This window comes from Cenococcum geophilum (assembly GCF_001692895.1).
Source record: "Cenococcum geophilum 1.58 unplaced genomic scaffold K441scaffold_7, whole genome shotgun sequence".
Classification (NCBI taxonomy): Eukaryota; Fungi; Ascomycota; class Dothideomycetes; order Gloniales; family Gloniaceae; genus Cenococcum; species Cenococcum geophilum.
This window is the reverse complement of record NW_027137565.1, coordinates 74747-99243: the sequence shown is the minus strand read 5'-3', so window position 1 is coordinate 99243 and position 24497 is coordinate 74747. Positions and strand designations below refer to the sequence as shown.

General features: G+C 37.5%; 4 protein-coding genes across 4 annotated transcripts; all 4 read right to left on the bottom strand.

Annotated features, from left to right (window-relative positions):
* Positions 1-1895: 1895 nt before the first annotated feature.
* Positions 1896-2619, bottom strand: K441DRAFT_315903 (uncharacterized protein). Its single transcript, XM_067641135.1, has one exon. It carries the CDS (start codon positions 2418-2420, stop codon positions 1998-2000), a length of 423 nt encoding a protein of 140 aa, XP_067507723.1. The 5' UTR covers positions 2421-2619; the 3' UTR covers positions 1896-1997.
* K441DRAFT_315895 (uncharacterized protein) lies at positions 2600-3926 on the bottom strand. Its single transcript, XM_067641134.1, has 3 exons — positions 3555-3926; positions 3283-3507; positions 2600-3234 (listed from the first exon to the last, which is right to left on the bottom strand). The coding sequence occupies exons 1-3, from the start codon at positions 3718-3720 to the stop codon at positions 2780-2782; spliced, it is 846 nt and encodes a 281-aa protein (XP_067507722.1). The 5' UTR covers positions 3721-3926; the 3' UTR covers positions 2600-2779.
* On the bottom strand, positions 3719-4284 carry K441DRAFT_315913 (uncharacterized protein). Its single transcript, XM_067641136.1, has one exon. It carries the CDS (start codon positions 4049-4051, stop codon positions 3752-3754), a length of 300 nt encoding a protein of 99 aa, XP_067507721.1. The 5' UTR covers positions 4052-4284; the 3' UTR covers positions 3719-3751.
* Positions 4285-4714: 430 nt separating this feature from the next.
* K441DRAFT_315892 (uncharacterized protein) lies at positions 4715-5688 on the bottom strand. Its single transcript, XM_067641133.1, has one exon. The coding sequence runs from the start codon at positions 5263-5265 to the stop codon at positions 4756-4758; it is 510 nt and encodes a 169-aa protein (XP_067507720.1). The 5' UTR covers positions 5266-5688; the 3' UTR covers positions 4715-4755.
* Positions 5689-24497: the final 18809 nt, after the last annotated feature.

Here is a 24497-nt window from a genome sequence, read left to right as displayed (position 1 = left end):
TCCCCTTCAACTATAAGATAACTGTTTGGGGCAATGGTAGCGCCAGTAGTAGACTACGCCTTAAACATCTAGATGCACGCCTGCGGGGGTTCCGCTATAGCCGCAATAAATAGGGTATAAAAAATTGGAGCGTAGGCAATTATAGGAACTTTCCGTATAGTAGCTACGGTTATTAGGGAGGCCGAAGTAAGCATACGGTTAGTACGCGAGCGGCATTTAGAGAGGGCTACTAAGTTATAGGTTGACCTTAACACGCTATATAAGACAAACCCACTCTTAAGGCTCTATATAAAGGTGCTCTAGAGGTTTACATCCCCACTGCAGAAGATAGCCTATATATATTAATATACACCAACAGATAAGATGGAGGTTATTCAGCCCTACGTGGTACCACCATGGGAGGATTAACTGCCTATAAGCATTAACCTAGATAAAGATAGGGCAACTGAAGCCGCCAACTCTATTTAAGGCATATAGATCGCAACAAGCTCATCCAGGAGGAGAGACATAGTAGGGATAGAAGGTGTTGTCTACGACACCCTTAGCAATACGCTAAATAGGGAAGCTGTTATATACTTAATTACACTAGGACTAAGAGCAGAATAGAACCTATATATAGCTAAACTGGCGGCAATATTAATGGCAATAAGGTGCTTACTACTAGATCTACAGAAGAAATAGATTACTATATTTACTAGTAATTAGGCAGCACTACTAGCAATTAATTAACCTAAGTAACAATCCGGCTAAATAAGTATTATATAGATCTATAACATAGCCCGCACGTTAAGGCAAAGAAGTAACTATTTTCTTATTATATAGGTCCCTTAAGGGGAGTTCAAACTAGGCAAGAAGGTAAAAGTAGTAGCACGGCAAGCTACTACACAAAAACGCCTACCGCGAGGATAATAACACTAGGCTAAGGCTATAATAATAAACACCGCAAAAACAAAATAGTGGGGTAGGAAAACACTACTGGAAGGAGTAGGAAGGTATTTAAGAAAAATGGATATAGCACTACCAGGTAAATATACCTATAGGCTATATAACTCCCTTAAGCAAGAAGAGGTAAATATGTTAGCCTAGTTATAGATAGAAATAATATAACTTAATAGGTATCTACACCGCATTAAAGCGGTAGAATTAGATTAATATAATTACGGACAGGCAAGAGAAATAGTTAAATACTTTCTCTTTAGGTATATAAAATGGACATTATATTAAGAGCAAATGCTGCAGTAAACAGATATAAGAAGAGGCAGCTTATCCTTCTATCTTAGGGGAAAGGCGTTAACTAACTCTAGACAGTAGACACCAAACGTGGACGCAGTCCGAGCGATAGTAAAATACGCAATAGCCACCAGACGACTTAAGGCAGAATTAAATTAATAACCCGTCCACCACAGTCAGAAACTCCCCCCCCTCCTCTATGCTTTAACTAACCCACACCACACACCCTTGTGCCACCAGCAGATCTCGCTTTAATTACTAAAGATAGGACACTAAATACTTAGAGGAACGGACCCTAAGACGACTTGCTACTAACTACCCACGAGATCTCGTAGAATAAAGCATAAGTAAGACTAGGAAGTACTAAATAAGGTAGATGTATGGGCTTGTATGAGAATATAGCGATATTAAAGGAAGCGAAATTATGTAATATAGTACTAGTGCCCTCTAGGCTTAGTGCCTCCGGGCGGAATAAACTTCATCATCATCCTGACACCCGAAGAAAAGATGAGAGAGAACGGATTACCCGCTTGGGAAGGGATAGGATGGAACACGTATATTGATGTTATCGCGGTGACGGATCATTTCCCGTGCAGCATGTGCCAGCGCGTCCGTATTGCGCCCGGGGTCCGACCTGGGAAGCGTTTAAATATATCCTTCCACTCTATATCCATTCTATCTTTATATGCAAGCAACCGCTGTTCCTCCGACTCCGATCACGGTTTATACGTTCGTTGGTGGAAACGCACATCGTCTCTGCTGAATCCCTAATTGTTGCCGACAGCATAAGGTCTGTATTCGCCTGTGTCTTTCGCCCCATTCTCGTCCTCTTCGTCCCCGTCATCGTCTGGGTGGTCAGTGTCATGACTGGCGGCATCACTGTGGGGATTGCTCATCCGGCCTGTATTAAGCAGCGTTAAACTTCCACGAGTACGTGGGCCTGACACACTATCGTCGTATCGGTATCCCAATAGCATCCATGAATCCGGCGATAGCTGGGTCATACGGATAACTTTGCCTTCTCCACCGAGAAGCTTGTAATCTAGGGCCATCGGGTTAAGAGACAATTTTAAGTCACAGCAACGGACAATTGCTGTCACAATCGACGAGCCTTTTGGCACAGGGCAAAGCGTGAGATCAGTTACCTGATAAGCCACGTTGGCGCTGGTCCATAATTGTTGTTGGTCCATCTCCAGCCTTCGTTCCCGAAGAGGATGTTCGTGGGGAGCAAGACCGAGTCGCGCTGTCCGTTCTGGGCCTAGACAGTTGCAGTGGTTGGGATGATGCTACTTGTCGCGATGTCCTCGTAGGCTTCGTGCTCCGGTCCCATGGTGTAAGAACAGTTCGTAATGGACTGCACCCTCTCTTCCGGACCGGACGATCGCTGGGTTTATGTCGTTGAGAAGTTGTCGCTAAAGCCCTCCAGGACACGCCAACGACCCGATTAAGTTCGTCCTCGTAGCTTTCCCCAACTTTACTACCGCTGCCTTTTCTGTTCTTTCCACGCCTACCCGAATCTAGATCGATATCTTAATCGCCGTCTATTCCTTTAAAAGGAGAGATGGATTGTCTCGGGGAATGCAGTAGCTATGACTGTCCCCCGGACATGTGCGCCATCGTCGCCATTCTCTTTATCGAGGAGGTCGTTTGGGGGCAGGCTTGGGGCGCCAGCATCATCGCCTTTGTTGTCACTGCCCGGAAGACCAGGGCTAGGACGGTTGCTGGCTCCCGAAGGGGAAACTTGGCCGCTGGAGGTTGGCAGAGGCGTTGACTTGGGTGTGGATACAGGATCGAGTGTGAGGCTCTCTGCCCGTCGCTTGGCCAGTCTTCGCCGCTTCATCAAACGAGAGTCTTCCAGATTCGGTTGCGGCATAAGGTCCAGCACTTCTACCGAGGAGATTATCGTATCGGCAGATAAAGCTCGTGTCCATTTGCGTGTTACCGATGGTCCGCCTGTCACGCCGATATCGTCCAGGAGAGGTTCGTCCTGCGCTTGCGAACTCTCTTCGAAGACGTCAAAAATGGGCTCCTCAATTCTGGAACGCTACTCACTATGACGGACACTTTCTGTATCATCTATGGAGAGGGCGCGCACCCCAGCCGCGTCTCGATCGCCATGCTGTCCGGCACTGTATTCTTCGCTGCCAGCAGCCGCGTCGTAACCGTTCTCTTGATAGTCTGGCTCTCCGTTGTCAGGCTCGACGTCCGTTGTACCGTCGCTTTCTTCGGCTGCATCGTTCTCCTCGGCTGTGTCGCTCTCCAAAAGCAAAGGAAATTCTATGGCCAATTAGTAAATCGACGCCGCGATTGACTGACGTACTTACCTGGACTGCTTCGGTCAAAAACCCCGTTTATAGCCGAATTCGCCTTCGTGACGCCTGTAGCGTGGTCGGCCCCTCCGTCGTCAAGTGATTCCCGACCGGACTGGTAATGCTCTGGTTTCTCCCGAAAGGGGGCGGCACCAAGTCCATCGACGACGTCTACGCCCATATATCAGCTGGGTTCTGTTGGCTTGTAACGTTCAATGTAATACCTTGACGTAGCAAACTAGAAGGGTCCGCAACTCCGAATGGAGCGGGTACTCTAGGATTAAGGGGCGCGATGCATTGGAATCTGGCATTGGGAAATCGTCGATATTGAACCACTCTCCACTATCTCTGAAGGAGACGGCTTCGGAATGGTTGTGCTCCGCCGTCTTGGTTTTCGCATTTGCTTTGCTCTTAGATTTTGGTTTGGGCTTGGATGCCGAAGGAACGTAAGGAATATATTTCGTAGGAAAAAGCGAAGGGGCTAGTGAAAGGGTGCTGTAAGAGGAGGCCATTTTCGTGTGGCGATCTGCTGGCTTCTCTGGTCGTGAAGGAAATTGGAAAGATGCGGCTGTCTCTCCGGACTAAATGTCACTTTACGTACCGCCGACGACAACGCCGTATGAGAAGGAGGATTGTGAGGGCCCTGCATAAATGCCGCATATAGCGTAGAGACGGTTGTAGCGGGCAGTGCAGGGAGGCTGTCTGCAGGGAGAGTGAGGAGAACTTGAAGTCTGTCGGCCTCGGCGTCTCCGAGACGACCACATGTCGCGTTCGCAGGCGCCGTGGAAGCCCCGTAAGAAGAGCCTGCCTAACTTACTCGGCGATTGGCCAGTAAATGGTCGTTATAACCCGGTCGTGCGCATCTTTTAGCTGTCTAAGGATTTATATTACTTCGAACGAAACCGCCGATCGCCAGCTAATTCCTCGATCGTCTATTAACCCCCTTACGTAGGACGAGTCTGTATTGGATAACGCATGAATGCCCAATTCCCGCCGGCAGAGCCCCGTGCCGTCAGATGGTTGGCCTGCGGGGCTCTGTTCACCTCTTATAGCACGCCCGACGCCACCTCCGAGCTGTCAGCTGCCAGTTTCTAAGTATCAGCCCCCTGCTGGTTGTATCGCGATGTTACAGTAACGCCAAATGCCTTATACGAGGCGGAGCATCCTGCTGTAACTATGGCGTCAACGTGGGCGCCAAGAGGGCCGCATTAATGCGTCATGTGGGTGAATGGCCGTGTCCCCGCCTAAGGGAGAGGGCATAGAGCCAGGAGCTGGACGGTAGCTGGGCCAACGTATTCAACCGAAGGAGTAGGATGCAGTACTCGAGTGTCAGAGCTGAGACAATGGCGTAAGCTCTGTGCATTCGTTCGCCGAAACCAGGAATAAGGCAGTGCACAGTAAATGCTATCGGCGAGTCCGGAGCAGGGGAGAACGAGTTGCGCGACCGCCGGCGCCGGGGTTTGCTGAGCGGCAGGTGGGAGCTTCTCCCTTCCGCCGCAGCTGCCGCTAGCACAGGATGAGCGAGCATCTTGCGCGAGAGGGAAGAGACCTTCCATGGAGAGGGGAGAGTGCGTGAGTGCAAGAGAATGGAAAGCCGGTGGGCCGCCAAACGCTTGCGGATGCGGGCGCAGAAGCTTCGACAGCAGCCATCGCTGGGAGATGAAACGCTGGACAGCCCAAATCCGCATAGGGGTGAAATGACAGGGACGAGGCAAGGCAGTGCCATGTTGGATGGCGACTGAGATTCGAAAAAAATGCCTCACAAGGGATTTACTGAGGCCCAATGGGAGCAGCTGGAGCGGATAGGGGGCGTGCAGACGGAGGGATGTGAGTAGAGAGAAAAAGATGAGGAGAGGGAGGGAAAATGACGGCGAAGGCAGGGCCTTTTATGGTGGTCGTCAAGGCCAATTGCCGGTTCGGGCGTAACGCGAAAACCGTAAGCGAGGCGCGGATTACCCAAACGGGGAGCGTCTATTTCCTGATGCACACTTGCCGTCTGATTGTTTACTTTATATACTATAGGAAAGATTTTACGCGGAGTATATATGTCTAAAGGGGGCCTTAAGCAGTTAATGTCAAATAATACCTATTAACTTAAGCCAGATAAGGTTATTAATATAGCTAGGAATAGGGTTAATAACCTTTAGAAGCGGATATTTATAAGTTTTATTACAGACGCCATCTAATACGCGTATCCTACTGTGGTTAATAGTATATTTAACTTTAACGCGGATATTAAATATCCGCGTATACTAGTGGTTAATATTCTCCCTTATAGAAGGACAGAGTATATAACTCTAGAACCTATTCTAGATAGCGAGGCTTTTATTAACGGCAACTATCGCGTAAAAGAGAATATCTTCTTGGAATAACTATAGTATAATTATAAAACCGCTTTTAATAACTGGCTTTTTTTAGTATATAGAGATTAGAAAACCGTAAAGCTTATTTAATTATATAAAGAGGAGCAGGTTAAGGCGAAAGGTACGTATAATAGCTATAAGTAGGTATTACCTATTCTAGGGCTATGGTATATATAATTAAACTTCCTATATATAGTTATGCGTACGTTCTATAGGGGTAAGGAAGCCGCGTAGTAGTTTTTAGCGCTTTATACCTATATAAACCACCTAAGACGGCGTAATATTTCTAGAAAAAAGGCCCTATTTTATTATATAGAAGAGCTAATTCTCTAAAGCTTTAACGCTTATATTATTATATCGTTTTTACTCTATATCTACGACAAGTATAATATTAAGGTAGATAGTAAGGCTAAGCGATATATATAAAACCTATCTCCGCAGTAATTTCTAGAGTATATTAAGGATATCCGCATAGCGGCTTTTTTAAGAGATATATACTATAATATAAATTAGCGCACGTCTAATTATTTAGGGCTATTTACCAACGTATATTAGCTAGTAGCGATATCGTCCTCTACGGATATATTAAGCTTTACCGCTAGTAACTATAATATAGAGTTCTTTAATTATATTAAGTTCCTATAGGTTATTAATACTTATAAACTTCTAAAATATACTATTAAGTATGCGGATATTGGACTACTAAAGCGTATAATCCCCTATCTTTGCTTATACTTTTCTAGAAGCTTATTAAAGAACTATATATATAATATACTAATCCTATAGCAACTAGTTAGAATAAGCGCTTATAATCTAGTGCTTTAATAGGCTATCCTTACCAATAGTTTAGTTAACCTCTAAAGGCGGCTAAATAGCTTCTTTAAGACGGATCGCCTTAATAAACTACTAAATCTTTAACTTAAGGAGTTGCTTTAGATATATAGGAATTTGACGTTTGGTATAGACAAGCTATTTAAGTAGAGTATTCTTATAATAAATTATACTAGCGCGCTCCGCGATATTTTTAAGTATATATTTAGTAAGCGTATAAACAGCAAATATACAACTAAGTCTCTAGCGCTAGATATCCGCTATCTTATAGATTAGATTAGGAAGGATTTAATTATATAATATATACGGCGCTTAGCGGATTTTAAAGCTCCTTCGCTTCTATAGCGCGGATATAAGAAACTTATAAAGGACGGCGTAAATACATTTAACGCCTTCCTATTAACTGCAGCCGGTTTACTATTTAATCCCCTTATATACAACTTTGGTAATACTAATAAAAATATAGAGGTACTAAAAGAAGCTGCTGAATATATTTATATAGTTTATTGTCCTAATGTTATACCTATTCCTCTGCAAATATATATATTAGTTAGTATATAAGTTGCTTAATAAATGCTAAAAGTAATAGTAATAGTAATATATTGTTTTTGCGGATATACTTCTATTATAAGCGGGTTATCTACGGATTTACTATATAACCCTTATAAGGACGGATTTAATAAAGCTATAGATAATATGCTAGAGGACTTTTAAATACTTAGGCTTATAGTACGTTTCTATCTTAATATATTAAGCGAGTTCTTTTTATTAATATTAATTCTAGACAGTATATAATCTTCTTAGTGCGTAGTATATAATATAGTAATTAGCTATTTTATAGCGCGGATATATAAATATCTTCATCTTACCTTATATGGATATCTTCATCTTACCTTATATGGCTATCTTTACCTTAGCTTATATGGATATTATAATATTAATTAAGTATATCTATTAAATATAAGGCGGAGACTTGATTCCTATATATATAGTAGTAAAAAGGTAAGAGCTACTATTTTATTATTATAAACCCGCAGTAACAGCTAACTTATATTTACTTATTTAATATCTAGTAGCCTAGCATTACGTATAAATGCAATAATACCACGCCTTAGGAATAAAAGCTTACCTTTTATCTTACTTAGAGAATCTCCAAACTTATTTAACCGGCGATCTATAGCTTAAATATCTTTCGCTATATTAATTACCCGTTTACAAACTATATTAACACGCGTGAAAATAGTAATTACTAAATATACCCTAACAGATTCCATGCTAGCGAAAGTAGTAGCAGTAATAGTAGCACCTGGCATGCTAGCAATTAAAAAAAGAAGTAGAGAAGCGGCGGTAGAGCGGGTGCGTCTACGGCTGCGTGTACTACTATAAGTGGGAGTCTTAATAGGGGGGGAGGTCTTAGTGGGGGGGAGAGGCGTAGTGGCGCGGGTAGGGATAGTGCGAGTACAAAGCTATACGGATATCAATAATATCCGTATTGTTAAGATATAGATATTATACCTTCTTAGTAGGTGTTCCAGCCAGGCTATTAGCAGAAGCTAATTGCGCACGTTTTTTGCGCTAAGGTATAACTAGCTCCAAATTTAGTAAGCTTTCCTATATATATATTAGCTGACAGAATAATAGTATTATATTAGCGTATACTATTCTATATAACCTACTACTAAAACAATATCTTAAGCACGTACCTCTAAAAAATGCCTAGAGTTCTACTTGTAAACGCGATATTTATAGCTATACTTCTCGTATAAAGTATATAGCGGATTACGCAGCTTACTAAAGCTACCCTTAATATTTTAAATATATATTAATATCCGCTAGCGAGCTTCCTTTGTACTTTCCTAAATACTAGCTTTTAGAGTGTACTATTTATTCGCTAACGGCACTTAGATAGGAAGGCGCTTATTTATATTAGGAGTACTATTATAAGGGGATCTTATGGGTAGGGGGCTATAAGGACACGATTGGAATAGGATAAATTAGTAAGAGAGACAAATCCTTAAGGAGGTAAGGCCTCTAGGATTGTAGAGACTATATACTACGGGCACGTGCCTCCGGCACGTGACCGGCGACTATCTAAGGGGCGTCCGGGGGTTGTCCTAAGGGCAACCTAAGGTGTCCGCAATAATATCCCTTATATTGCCCCCCCCCTTCTTGCAGTCGGCCCCCGATCGCTATTACCTTACGGTAAGGAGATTATAAGGGCTCGTCCTAGAAGAGGTTCAGAAAGATATTAGAGAGGTGTTAGTATGCCGCTATATATTATCTATCTATCTAACCCCTGCTTTAAACTCCTGAAAAACCTTAATAAGGAAAAAATATAACTAGAGAAAAGACGCGAGGATTACTAGGAGACCTATTAGAAGCCTACTGGAAGCATACTAGTAACTACCTAGGCTAATATAGGGATTTTTATATAACTCTGCTTCTAAGCCTTTATACTAGTCTATAATTAATTATAAGTATTATAGGCAATTTAGTGTTCTAGTATAGTTCCGTAGAACCTTTTAGTATAGGATTTAATATATAGAGCCTTAGCTTACCGTTATCTTTAACTGCTAAGATATAGTCTATAATTCTTTCTTATAATCCTTTTCTTATAATCCTCTACGTTACTAACGTATTACTCCCGTATTTGCCCTTAGGCTATTAGATACGGTTAAGGTATTAATTAGTTAGTTAAAGAGACTTATCTCTTAAGATTTAGTATATATGCTTTTAAATCTAGTAGTCCTATGCTGTATATTTGGCGTAGCTCTACTGCCTAGCAAATAGGGACATTTTACAATAGCAATTGTAGCTATTATACGATTGTTAAGAACGTCTATAACGTTGTTCTTTAATACTATAGTATCATTTTAGGTCTAATTTAACCTATATACGTCTTTGATTTAACGTCTTAATTGCCTTCCCCTAGCCGCGTAGTTAGTTTTTATAAGGAAGTAATAGTCAAATAACTTATACGCGTGTTTTCTTCCTTTTAAATAGCGCTATTGTAACGGAGTTATATTAGTAAGGTTACGGCTATTTACTAAAAGGGTAATGGACGGTAAAGTATAAAGATACTTTGCTTATTAAGCTTAATCCTTTTCCTTAGCACCTTACTTCCCATTATTAACCTTTGTCTAATTTAGACGTATCTTTAATATATTATTAAGATTTTCTTCTTTTTCATTATTAATTTAATATACCTCTTTGTTCTCCTACTAACTGCTCTTTTAAGTAAATTCTATAGCGTATCCTAGCCCTACCTTTGCATATAGAACCCTAACCCCCACTAACCCGTAACTAGTGCTAGTCCTACCTAAATAATTTTACCTATACGTCTTTAAAAGACTAGAAATCTAATAATAGGATTCTGGAGGCTTGTAATAAGACGCACTATATTAGATCTAATACCTTTAGTCCTTATAATTAATGCATGCGTACTAAAAGCGGTAGTTATATTAAGGTGGGTTTTCTATTCTTAATAGATTTCTATTGCTAACTTTAAGCTTTAATAGCCTAGGCCTAAGTGGCGACGTTCCTTTAATGTCCTTAACTACTATATTACCCGGGCTCTCTCTTATTCTAGCGTAAATACTAAATAACTTAGCCGAATTTGAGACTATACTACGGCCATCTATACTACCTATAATTCCTAGTAAGCCAGCTAGTAACGCCTAATACGAGAGCAAGGTTAGTATACTGAGGATAGGGTGCGTAATAGGGGTAATAAGAAGAAGGTTGCTGTCTACTATAGGAAGGAGTTTACGCATATACGTTAAGTTTTGAAAGAGCATAATATAATAAGGTATTAGGTAGGTTACCCTTCGGGTACCTAGCGGATAGGTAACTAATAGTTGCTGTAGTAAGGTCTTAGTGGTTCTAGATTATACTAGCTAGCTAACGTCTCTGTTTATTCTAGGCTTAAATATATCTTTATTAACTATAAGCTTACGCCGCAAGAGCTTCGTTGGTATTGGTTTAGACTTAATATTAGTATTAAGCGTTTAAGAGTCTCTACTCTAGCTACACCTCATTATCCTACCCCTGTTTTTATGCCTACTTATACGCCTACTAAGGCATCTAGATCCCATTCTTATTAGCCATTACTTAGTGGCCTAATAGATACTAATCCTACTCCTAATAATAATAAGGCGTAGTGGCTTTTCAGATTAGGTATTTATAGTTTAGACTTTTAGGATTCGTTTTTGTATATAGTAGCAATTAAGGACCTCGATTAGGTGCTTAGGAAGGCCTTAAAAGGCTTTTAAGAAGGGCTTAGAAGCCCTAGGAACAATGTTCCTAGTATAGATTAATAAATAGGAATACAATTCTAGTAAAATGCCCTATTGACTCTATGCTATATACGTAAAAAGGCTAAGGACCTGTCCTACCTTAGGCTATAGCCCTATCCCTATGGTTTCCGGAGCCTGTCCGTTCCATATCCGATTTAACCTATTTACTCTTTTCGCGAGCTTTCTTTATAGGTCGCGATAATACCGTAGTATTAAAGCGCTTTCTATAACTTATAGATTGTGGACCTTAGTCCCAATATTCTTTTAGAATATCTTTATAATAATTAAGGTGATCCTCTAGTTCCTATATAGAGTCCTTAGCGGGCTAGCCTAGCTATTTAACTTTAAATTAAAGCTTATTCTTAATAGACTTATAGTATAGTATAGCTTTAACCTTATACCGCTTGCCTACTACCTTAGGGTGTTTAATTAGGCCTAAACGGAAGTTCTTTTCTAGTAGTAGTCTATACTATAGCTCTAGTAGGTTTATGTGAAACACTAGATATATATAGGCCATAAATAGGGGTAGCTAAAGACAATAGGCTAGCTTATTAATTCATTCCTTGACTTAAAAGGGACCTAAGTATCTTATATTGAGCTTCTTTGATAGTTAACGGGTTTTAATATTTGTTAAATATAATAGAACCTCATCGCCTACTCCGAAATGCTTGTTCTGGTACTTATAGTTATACTAAAGTCTTTATTACTCTTAGGCATCTTATAGGCTCTGCTTCGCATACTTCTATTACTCCTCCCATTTCTAGAGGTATCCTTATACTCTTTAGTGGATGTCCTTTAACTTCCTAATAGGATCCTATAACTAATTATACGGCCTTAGCCAGTAATTATTAGGTATACTATTAAACCTAAATAGTTAAACGCTATACGTAATCTGGATTAGTGCATACTTATATAATATATATTACTTTAAATTATAAGCGTACTCCGTATATAGAAGTAGCTTACACTAGTTATCTTGCTAGTAGTTTAAATACATTTATAGGTAAGACTCCAGTTCCTAGTTCTAGCGTTCCATTTACCTATCTATCTATAGGTAGAAAGCCGTACTATACTAGTGGTCTATCTTTAAATAAAAGCATAGGTCCGACCAGTATTAACTTATAAAGATGCTGCCCCTATCAGTAATAATAGAGTATAGCTAATCTACTTTAAGAAAGCATTTCTCCTTAATTAGGTTGGTGAGCTCTTATATATTAATTGTTTTATTAATAGAAAGGTATTAGACGTACTTTAAAAACCTATTAATAAGTACAAGGACTAAATTGTATATTTATCCTTAGCTATCTTTAGATGGCGGGAGATCCGTAATAAAGTCTATAGCGTAATATTACTATAGCTTACTAGCGGGGGGAACTGATTTAAGTAGACCCTATAGCTTATACCTACGGATCTTATATACTTAATACTTCTCGCAATAGCTAATATACTTCTTTACTTCCTAATTAAGCCTTAGCCAATAGTATTTGCGCTAAAGTAATTCCACTATTTTTACTTAACTATAGTGGCCGCCTAGGGGATTATCGTAATTCTTTATAAGAATCTTCTATCGTAGATTTGCTTCTTATGGCACCTAAACCTTACTACCTTTATATAGTAGGCCCATCGGGTCTAGTTCCTAATGGTAGCGCCTAGTAGCTTCCTTTCTATTACATTTCCAGTCTACTTTTGCATTAAGGATGGCATAGGAAGCGTCCCTCCATTATACCTTACAAATAAGATTTATTAAACTTTTAGATAGTTCCTGGGTAAAAGCTATTTTGTCCTATACTACTCTAAGTATAAGACTAGATAGTATTATAGATCTTATACCTCTTTAATACGCGTACGTTAGGAAGGCCGCTACGAGGTTAAAGTCCTTTAGTTATTATAGGGCTCTGAGTTCCAATTGCTCTATAGCTTTGCTATTTATTTAAGGGGATAGCTTAGCAATTAGAGATAGTATATTACTAGGTTCCGAGAATATATTAGGGACGTCCTATTTAGGTATATTCGGACCCTTATTAGTAACGGACTGGGTACTAGCTAGAATATTAGTAGAAACCAATAGGGCTTATACTACCTAAGACTTAGTATATAGAGCTATAGGTGCTTAAACATCCTACACCCGGAGCTTATTCTATAATATAGGGAGTAAAATATCTATTATCTGTTTTCCTTCTCCTGTTTTAAAGCCTTTAGTATAGTTTAGCCGTCATAATAGTTTATTGGCAGGGTTGTTTTCCCCTAGCTTATATTTAATCTTAAAATTAAATCGCATAAGCTTCTCTACCTATTTAGCTTATTAAGGTATAAGCTCCTTTATAGTTATAAAGTAGCGTAGATTATAGTAATCTAAGAGTATACGAGTGGTATAGCTCGCGTGCTTAAGGTAGTATCGCCACTATTTAAAGCAGTTAACTATAGCTAGCAGTTCCTTATCGTGGGTATAATACCTAACTTTAGGTCCCTGGAATTTTCTATTATAAAATACTATTAGTCTCTAATGGAGCTAGGTAGCGTCTAGATGCCTATTAGGTTATAGTAGGATACTAGTAAGGGTAAAATTTAATATATTAGTAATTATTATTAATAGCTAATCTAGGTTAAAATGCCGCAGTAATAAAGCTTCCGTAAACTTTATATAAAGTTCCTAGAAGGCCTTCTAAACCTTTCCAGGCTATAACCATAGCTTATACTATTTAGTTAGTCCCTTTTTAGTTTTCTTCCTTACCGCCTTTAAGCTTTTTACTCCTTAGGTTAGGTCTTAGGAAGCTTCCGTAATATAGTTAGATAGGTATTAGGCGACGTCTAAGTAGTTATAAATAAAGCGCCTATAGAAATTGGCAAAGCCTAGGAATACTTAAACATCCTAGTAGCTCTTTAGCTCCGGCTACTCCTAGATTATTTACACCCTTACTAGGTCTATAATTATACCTATAAGCGTTATAATATACCCTAAAAACTCGACCTGCTTAGTATTAAAGATATACTTTAACGCCTTAGCGTAGAGGCCCTAATTATCTAAACGTTCCAGTACTTTACGGACGTGTTACTCGTGTTAATCCTTGTCTTCTAAGTAAATTAAGATGTTATCTAAATAGATAACGTATATACGGTTAACTAGTCCCCCTAAGGCTTTATAAATATATAATTAGAATATTATAGGCGTATTAGCTAGCCCAAAAGGCATTACTAGATATTTAAAGTGGCTATATTAGGTCTTAAAAGCGGTCTTTTACTTATCCCCTTCTTTAATACGGAGCTTATAATAGGCGTCTTATAGATTTAACTTTATAAAGATCTTCGCCCTAGATAGTTAATCTAGCATTTTACTAACTAGTAGTAGTAGGTAATAGTTCTTAATTATAATCTTATTAAGACCGCAATAGTTTACGCATAGCCTTATAGTTTTATCTGGTTTTAGGATAAAGAGGATTAGCGCGCCTAATAGTGATTTACTAGGCCAGATCCATCCCTTTTTTAGTAAGCTATTAAAGTACTCCTATAGGATCTTAAGCTCTTTATATAAGAGGTTGTAGATAGAAAGGTTTAGCGGTTACTTGCCTTCTTTTAGATTAATTATATAATTATACTCCAAGTTCTGCGGTAGGACTTTAGCTCTCCTACCCAAAAATACCCTTAATAAGTCCTTTAGGCCTACTAGAATATTTAATAAATTAAGGTCGCGTTTATCCTTTATATTATTATTAGGTAGATTCTAAAGCTCCCTTAAGATACTTACGGGCAGCGTTATACGCTATAGTAGTTGCTTATACATAGTTGCCACTATATATTAAACCGTTTTATGCGGTAGCTAGTAAAGGGTAGGGAACTCCTTAACGCAGCATTTAAGGTGCCGTAGTATACTCTCTATATATTGCTTAAGCCAGAGTAACCTATAGCGGTTAAAGTATCTTATAAGATCCTTAAGATCGCCGCCTCCCTATAATATCTCTGTAACCTATCCGGTAGTTCCCTATAAGGTTTCCGTTATAGAGGGGTTATTACCTATACTAGGCTCTATACCCATCTTGCTATTAAATAGGGGTTAGATCTAATACTTCTTTAGGTATAAAGCGTATACTATTTCGCCTAAGGCTATATTCTCTAAGATGTCCTTTAGGCTTATTAGTAATATACGCCCTTTTAAATCTTTATTATTCTACTATTTAAAGGCTCTAGTTTTAAAGCGTATTTTAAAATCTACTTCCGCAAGCTAAGGGTATTTAAGGATAAAGTCGTAACCTATAAAGTTAGCCGCTTAGAAGGGTTACGGGCTAACTACCTTAGTGCGGTTATATATATTGGTTACTAATATTATAAGCTTATAGGTACTATATAGCTTAATCTAATGCTTATCTAGGAAGCCTATAATAGGTTTCCGCCACCTTTATAATAGGATAAGTTTATACTCTTTTACTAAATTATATTATATAAGATTAATTTCGGCGCCGCTATTATATAGTGCTTAGAACTATCGTACCTTACCTATAGGGAGTATTATTTCTAGCTTAATAGTAATATAAAGAGTCTCTCCTTTTATATCTTGCCCTAGTTATAGTTAGGAAAGGTCCATAACTAGGGCTTTTCTTTTTTTAAATTATTAGTACGGTTGTTGCCCTACTTATTTTTTTAATAGAATTTACCTCTAGAGTTTTCTCTTAACTTCTTAGAGTGTTTTCGTAAAGGTGTTAGACGGGTATTAGGTTAACCCTAGAAGTCTTTTCCATTATTTAAGGTTCCTAACTTTAACCCTTTTAAAGTTCTCTTTAAGAACAGCTTCTTTAAAGGTTAGGTCTGCCCTATATTACTACTAAAGTACCCGCACCTCTAGTAACCCCCTAGCTTCCTATTAAAAGAGGTCTAGTTCTTTACTGCATCCTTAGCGTTTAGAACCGCTCGTTTAAAATCCGTATATGCGGTAATCCGTAGTAGGGCTCCTACGCGCTTTATTTCGTCACAAATTACTAGCTTAATTCTAGCCTAGATAAATCCGATCTTCTCCTTCTTATAAACGCTGCCGTCCTTATTTTTAAAGGGCTTTAAATCCATCTATTAAGCATAAGTTTTTATAAAGTTTATAAACTAGCGGAAGTCTTAACAGTCTAGCTATATACTATTCTAGAATTGTTCTATATTGTTATATTATATAATATATAGATTTTAGGTCTAACCCTTTAGGAAGGTCTATAGCTATAGCTATGTTATAATTTGCTCTTTATTAAGTTAATTAAGCGCGATCTAGTTTAGTAATTGGTCTTTAATCTTACTAATAATCTAGCGTATACGCTCTTTAGTATTATCTTATATTATTAGCATTTTAAAGAAGTTGTCTACCTCGTAAACCTAATCGTCTAGCTATTAGGCGTTAGGTTTATAACGAAGTTCTAAACTACTAAAGGCCTTAGCTAGTCAGTCTATATCCTTTTTCCGTTTATTATATAAGTGCCTCTTTAAGTCTTCTATACCTCCTTAGGTAGGTACTAAATAGCCCCTAGGAAGCCCTTAGCCTTAACTAGGTTATAAAAAAATTTGCTTAGCTTAGATTAAACCCTACTAGATATAAATTTGCCCTTAAAGGGTTCTAATATATTTATTAGTAGCTTCCTCCCGCATAGCTTCCAAGAGCCTTATAATAGCTTCCTAATATCCGTCTTAAAGGAGATTAGTATAGGGCTCTTAACCTTCCGAACTTGGGCCTAAAGAAGCTCCTACTATAGAGGTAGTATTAGCACTAGTAGCTAGTGCGGGTTTCCTAATAAGCCTTAGGTCTTAAGTTAGTGTTTAGGTTTAGTTTTCTAAAGGGGTAGGCCTACTTAGCTTGTAAGCAGTCTATATACTACTACTATACTAATTATAGGCCGGTGGTCTTCCGGGAGGGTTCTAGTTGGGTCCCTAGTCGGACGTATTAGTGTATTCCTCTAGCATTTCTAGCTTAGGGGAAGATCTTAGGGTTACCTCTAGCACTTAATCTTCTAATTAGCCTAGGTAGGGCTAAAGGGGTTCCAGTTACTTTCTGGTAGCATTATAACTATTATAAAGGGTATCTGCGTTTTCCTTAGCGGTAACCGTAGGTATATGAGAGTCTTTAAGCTCCTGGAGCATCTAGGTATTAGGGCTTATTCGGCCGTCTTACCTAGAGGGTTATATTGTCGTAATCTCTTACTATTAGAGGGACCTTCCTGCCTTTACGCGACGGCTTTCTATAAGGTATCTATAGAGTTTCCATTTAGGTTATCGCGAGATTTTAAGAGAGAATGGTAGTTATAAATAAAAGATATAAATAAATAATCTAGTCCTTAAAGCCGACTGCCCTTCTAAAAAAGAGTAGGAAGGATTTAAATATAAGGGGATCTTATAGACAGGGGGCTATAAGGACACGATTGGAATAGGATAGATTAGTAAGAGAGACGAATCCTTAAGGAGGTAAGGCCTCTAGGATTATGGAGACTATATACTACGGGTACGTGCCTTTGGTACGTAACCGGCGACCATCTAAGGGGCGTCCGGGGGTTGTTCTAAGGGCAACCTAAGGTGTCCGCAATAATATCCCTTACAACTATAGAGATTATAAGGGCTACAGAGATTACAAGAATTAGCATTATTAAGGTCTTTACCTTTATCGCTATTTAAAGATTTGCTATCTAAAGGAACCTTATATATAGTGTTTAGGTTACTATAAGAGGTAAATTAGTAGATAAGACGCTAAAATAGTATAATTAATATATACAATTTAATAGCTATCTTAAGCTTTATATTTATATTAGCAGCCTTTTTAGCCTACTTTTTAAGAAATAAAGATAAACGAGCCTTATTAAGCCTCTTCTTAAAAGTATTAGGCGGTGGTAGTAGAAAGGCGGATAGTAAAGTAGCCTATAGCAAAGATGTAGGTAGCGGAAAGGTATCCAGTAAAAAGGTAAGCAGGTTTTTAGCGGATTTCACTTTATCCTTATTATTGTTGTCTACCAAACCTTATAAAGAGCGCTTTAGTATATATTTCCTAAAATTATATTAGCTATAGGTATAATTTAGTATTAGAAAGCTTACTCTCTAGGTAGAGATTCTAAAGGATTAGTAAAATAAAGAGCGTCCTTAAAAGCGTCCTTAATCATTTTATTATTAATATCGCGCGTATTAAGTTCCTTAACTAAATAGCTATTAGACGTATTTAGAGGTATAAAAAAAGGCATTATAGATAGTAGTATACTAATTAATAGTAGATAAAACAATAATAATAAAGTTTATAGTGCGTTATTATAAGGTACAGAGGTTAATTAAAGGTAAATATCCACACTATAGATTTTATTGAATTAGCTTACTAACAAGTAATTACTATTATAGTGACTTACCTTAGTAAATATCAACTACCTTATATACATTTATTTGTAACGCGTAAATCCTTTATAGTTAAGTTACTACTAATTAAAGTAAGTAGGCGCCGTCTAGTTAACTTACGAAATAATATTAATATAGAATTACCGCTTAGCTAAGGTGCTAGAGAAGGGTTATAAGCGGATATTAGGTTTACTTAGTAAACGAATTTCTCCCTTTTAAAGTGCGTAGATACGTCCTTTTATTTTCTCTTACTGCGAGGCGGATCTAATATTGGCTAAAAGGCTTAAGGTATAGTAGTCTAAGAAGAACGGATAATATCTAATTAAGAGGATTATAAGATACTTAAACTAAATGGCTAATATAGTATAAGTTCTACGGGTTTTAGAAGCTTTAGGTATAAACCTTAGTATCCCTCTAAATAAGAATCTAGTAAACTATTTAAATGCGTATATAGATATTAATTAGAGCTCTACCCTAGTCTTAATTAAGTTAATAAATAAGTAGAACGCTAAGGAATATTAAATACTAACCTATTAAAGTTGCGTTATATCTAAACCGAGGGCGGAAATTAAGCACTAGGCTATAGGTTCTAAGCTACGCTTAGTTTAGAAAGCGGGCCGCATCTAATTTAGAAGGTAGGGATTAAGTATTAGTACGCGAATTCTAAACTGTACCTAGTTTAGAGGGCGGAGATTAAGTATTAGCCTATAAACCCTAAGCCTTAAAATTCCCTAGGAGCGGAGATCTAGTATTATAACTTAAATTCTAAGCCTTAGGATTTTCTAGGAGCGGAGATTTAATACTACGTTACAAATTCTAAATTTCCGGATTTCCTACTACTTAGGAACTAGTACTATGCCGCAGATATTAAACTTTGGAATTTTTCGTAGTTAGAGATCTAGTACTATATTCTGAATATTAAACCTTAGGCTTATCTAAAAGTTAAGACTTAGTATTATACTATAAGCTCTAACACTTAGGCTGCCCTAAGGATTTAGATTTAATACTGCGCTATAAGCTTTAATATCTAGATTACTCTAGGGGCTAAGACCTAATACTGCGCTATAAGCTCTAATATCTAGCACTTTAGCTGCGGCCTATTTATACTTATATTGCTACTACTATTAGTAAATAGACATATCTGCGTCTTTTTTAAAGTTATACTACTAGCTAGTGCAGTACTAGAGGGGAGGATTGGCTAAATAAACTGGCTTAGAGTTATATTAGCACTAGCTATATAAGTAAAGGTAGTACTTTTTACTTAAGTAGAGTGGCGGGAAGTACTAGATTTACTTCTAGTTAATTTTACTAGCTAAAAGGGAGCTAACTCTATAGTAGCTAATATATTGGCCTATAGGTCTACGCATTAGAATAAGCTTCCTAACTATATTAGCGAGCCACCAGGCAAAGTATGCGGTTATTAAGCATTAATATATAATTAATCGGACGAACTATTTAAAAGCCGCTATAAGCGACGAGCCTAGGTTAATAGATAAGCTACTAAACTACTATACTAACCCTATAGATATCCGTCTACACCCGCCGTATAGGCTAATTCCCTTCTAGTATCCTACTACTAAGATAGTGTAGAGGGTGCTATTATGCAGCAGTTTGCTATCACCGTTAACACTAAATTACCGCAGATTGCTGCCGACGATAGACTATTACTAGTAGGACTATTAACAAGACCACGTTAATTTGTAATAACTATATATGGAGATCGCTATAGAGATTAAACATCACGCTATGGATTAGCGCTACCTATATTTAAGCTAATAATACTATTAGACTTCTGCTATAAAGCTTAAAGGCTATACTATAGACTAATACCTAGGTCGTTCTAAGATATAAACTAAAGTAGCGAAGAATCGTAAGGAGCTATATTAAGAAGCTATTAAGAATAATAGAGGCGCTATAGAGAGTTATTAGGATGCCGAAGGCCAAGTTAAGGGTACTACGGATATATACTAGACAATTTTTAAGCGGGCAGCCGTATATCTAGAGTATACGAATATTAAATATCTAGTTGTTAAAATGGCTGCAATAGAGTAGCATACTTAGTCTAGGACCAGTTTGCCTATAAGTCTTAGGTTAATACAAGCTAAAATATTTAAGATTCGGTTATATCCGTTTGCGAGCTAGATGCTAATAATAGCTATAAGGGCGGTAATACTTTGGTCTGTATCGATTAATTAAAGCTAGCACTCCTTATAGTTAATATACTAATAGGTCCCTATTGACCTACTAATAGTAAAGGCGTCTATAACGAACTTCTAGATACAGTAACACGTCTACTAGATTGCGACGCAACCTATAAGACGCTAGTACTAAAGTATTGCGTTTCTTCCTTATAAATAAAGCGGATAAGCCCCTTCTACTAGCCCTATAAAGTGGAAGGACTATATAATAGATAATAAATGGGAATGGCTAGAACTAGAGAAAATAGAAGTTAAATAAGTAATTTTCTCTAGCTTTAATAAAAAGGCTCTAGGACCAGATAGGATATCTTTTACAATTTTATAAAAGGCCTACCCTATTATAGAAGATCTTCTATATAGAATCTATAGGATTTTGTTTATCCTAGGCTATCAGCTAAAGGTCTAGAGAGAAGCTTAAGGGGTTATTTTTCCTAAAGTAAATAAGGAGGACTATTCTTTACTAAAGTTATATAGACCTATCTCCTTACTAAACTACCTAGGAAAGACTCTAGGAAAGATCTTTACTACTAGATTAGAATATCTAGTTAGTACTACTAGCTTACTTTAAGATTTTTAACTAGGAGGAAGAAGACAGCGGTCCGTAATAGACGCAGTCTTACTACTTCTAAATAATATCTAATCTAAAAATAGTAGGAAAAAGGCAAGATAAAGGATAGCTACTACGTTATTTCTAGACGTAAAAGGGGCTTTTAACCATGTCTCTAAAAACTAGCTTTTATCTATCTATAAGGAACTAAGACTACCTATAGCGTTTATATAATAGGTAGCTACTTTCCTTAGCAATAGAAAGCCACAGCTCTCCTTTAATAGGCAAATATAAAAAAAAGTAGAACTAGAAACGGGGATACTATAGGGATCGCCTATATCCCCTATTTTATTTCTACTATATATACGTAATATCTACGGCATACAGACAGAAGGAGCTTATTCTCTTAGCTGCATAGACAATTTTGCAATTATAGTTACTTTAAATTTAGCTAAATCTAATTATAAAAAGCTAGAGAGAGTAGCGCTAGAGCTAATATCTAAAGCTAAAGAAGTTACTATTAGTTTTAACGTTAGCAAAACAGAGCTTATATCCTTCTATAGTAAACGCACTACTATAAAAGAAGGGTTAAAGCTAGGAGACATAGAAATATCCCCTAAACCCCTAGTTAGGTAGTTAGGGGTATTTCTAAACTTTAAGCTTACTTTTAAACAATATATAGAAATATAAATCTCTAAAGCAAAGGCAGCCTTCTATTTAATTAGAAGACTAGGTAATATATAAAAAGGTCTATCTCTATAAGCCCTACGACAGCTCTATATAGCTTGCGTTACCACTATAGCAGACTATAGAGTATAATGCTGGTGGAAAAGCAAATCTAGAGATTACCTACTAGATAGGTACCAATCTCTATAAAAAAGGCCCTAAAACTAGTTCTAGGAGCGTTTAGAGGATCTCCTAGCCAAGCTATAGAGATTAAAGCCTCTATTCCTCCTCCTAGAATTAAAATTAAAAAGCTTTGCAATAGCTACGCATTAAAAATTCTAAAATTTAAGGAAAACCATGCAATTAAGAAGGTCTATATAGAAGAGGTTAATAAAAATAGAGACAAATTAGCAGCTAGTTCTAGCTCTAGTTCTAGCCCTAAAAACTCTACTATAAAGTACCTCTTACAGCTAAAGACATAGCTACTATCTCTAGCCTCTAAAGTTCAGCAGCTAATTTAAAACTAGAAAATAGAGAAAATCTCTCTAAATTAGTAAAAACCGTGGTCTCCTCCTATTCCTGCATCCTTTTCTATCTTAAGAGGTAGTAAGAAGGAAGCTATATAAGAACATTTAAGACTAGTAGAAAATCTATAAGAATTCCTAGAGTGGGACTTAGTAGATATATACTATATAGATAGTTTTAAAGACAATAAGTTAAATATAGCTACCGTATATAAAATAGGGGAGAGAAATAGGATTAAATATATAATAAACTGGAATCTAGGACCCTATATAGAAATTATAAACGTAGAGATCTATACAGTTTATAGGGCCCTAGAATACCTAAAATAATAAAAACCAAAAGAGAAATAAGTCTATATCTTTATAGATAGCCAAGCGGCCATTAAGGGATTATAGCTTAGTTCTCTTATAGGGGGGCAAGAACTAGTCTTTAAAATTACGCAAAGCTATTCCTATTTAGCTAGTAAGGGGATCTCTATTAACTTTTATTGGGTTTCTAGCCACCTAGAAATCTATAGGAACAAAATAGTAAATAAGCTAGTGTAAGGGGATCTTGTAAACAGGGGGCTATAAGGACACGATTGGAACAGGATAGATTAGTAAAAGAGACGAATCCTTGAGGAGGTAAGGCCTCTGGGATTGTAGAGACTATATACTACGGGTACGTGCCTCTAGCACGTAACCGGCGACTATCTGAGGGGCGTCCGGGGGTTGTCCTAAGGGCAACCTAAGGTGTCCGCAATAATATCCCTTACATTACCCCCCCCCCTTCTTGCGGTCGGCCCCCAATCGTTATTACCTTACGGTAAGGAGATTATAAGGGCTTATCCCAGAAGAGGTTTGGAGAGATATTAGAGAGGTGTTGGTATACCACTATATATTATCTATCTATCTAACCCCTACTTTAAACTCCTAAAAAACCTTAATAAGGGAAAAACATAACTAGAGAAAAGACGTAAGGATTACTAGGAGACCTATTAAAAGTCTACTGGAAGTATGCTGGTAACTACCTAGGCTAATATAGGGATTTTTATATAACTCTGCTTCTAAGCCTTTATACCGGTCTATAATTAATTATAAGTATTATAGGTAATTTAGTGTTCTAGTATAGTTCCGTAGAACCTTTTGGTATAGGATTTAACGTATAGAGCCTTAGCTTGCCGTTGTCTTTAACTACTAAGATATAGTCTATAATTCTTTCTTATAATCCTTTTCTTATAATCCTCTGCGTCACTAATATATTACTCCCGTATTTACCCTTAGGCTATTAGATGCGGTTAAGGTATTAATTAGTTAGTTAAAGAGACTTGTCTCTTAAGATTTGGTATATATACTTTTAAATCTAGTAGTCCTATGCTGTATATTTGGTGTAGCTCTACTACCTAGTAAATAGGGATATTTCGCGATAGTAATTATAGCTATTGTACGATTGTTAAGAACGTCTATAACGTTGTTCTTTAATACTATAGTATCGTTTTAGGTCTAATTTAACCTATATACGTCTTTGATTTGACGTCTTAATTGCCTTCCCCTGGCCGCGTAGTTAGTTTTTGTAAGGAAGTAATAGTTAAATAACTTATATGCGTGTTTCCTTCCTTTTAAATAGCGCTATTATAACGGAGTTATATTAGTAAGGTTGCGGCTATTTACTAAAAGGGTATTGGAAGGTAAAGTATAAAGACACCTTACTTATTAAGCTGCTCCTTTTTTTAAACACCTTACTTCTCGCTATTAACCGTCGTTTAATTTTGGACGTATCTTCGATATATTATTAAGATTTTCTTCTTTTCTATTATTAATTTAATATGCCTCTTTATTCTCCTGCTAACTACTCTTCTAAGTAGATTCTATAGCGTATTCTAGCCCTGCCTTTATATATAGAACCCTAACCTCCGCTAACTCGCAACTAGTACTGGTCCTACCTAAATGATTTTGCCTATATATCTTTAAAAGACCAAAAATCTAATAATAGGATTCTGGAGGCTTATAATAAGACGTACTGCGTCTAATTTAATACCTTTAGCCCTTGTGATTAATGTATGCGTACTAAGAGCGGCAGTTATATTAAGGTGAGTTTTTCTATTCTTAATAGATTTCTATTACTAACTTTAAGCTTTAATAGCCTAGGCCTAAGTAGCGATAATTCTTAGCAAGCTAGCTAGTAACGCCTGATATAAGAGTAAGGTTAGTATACTGAGG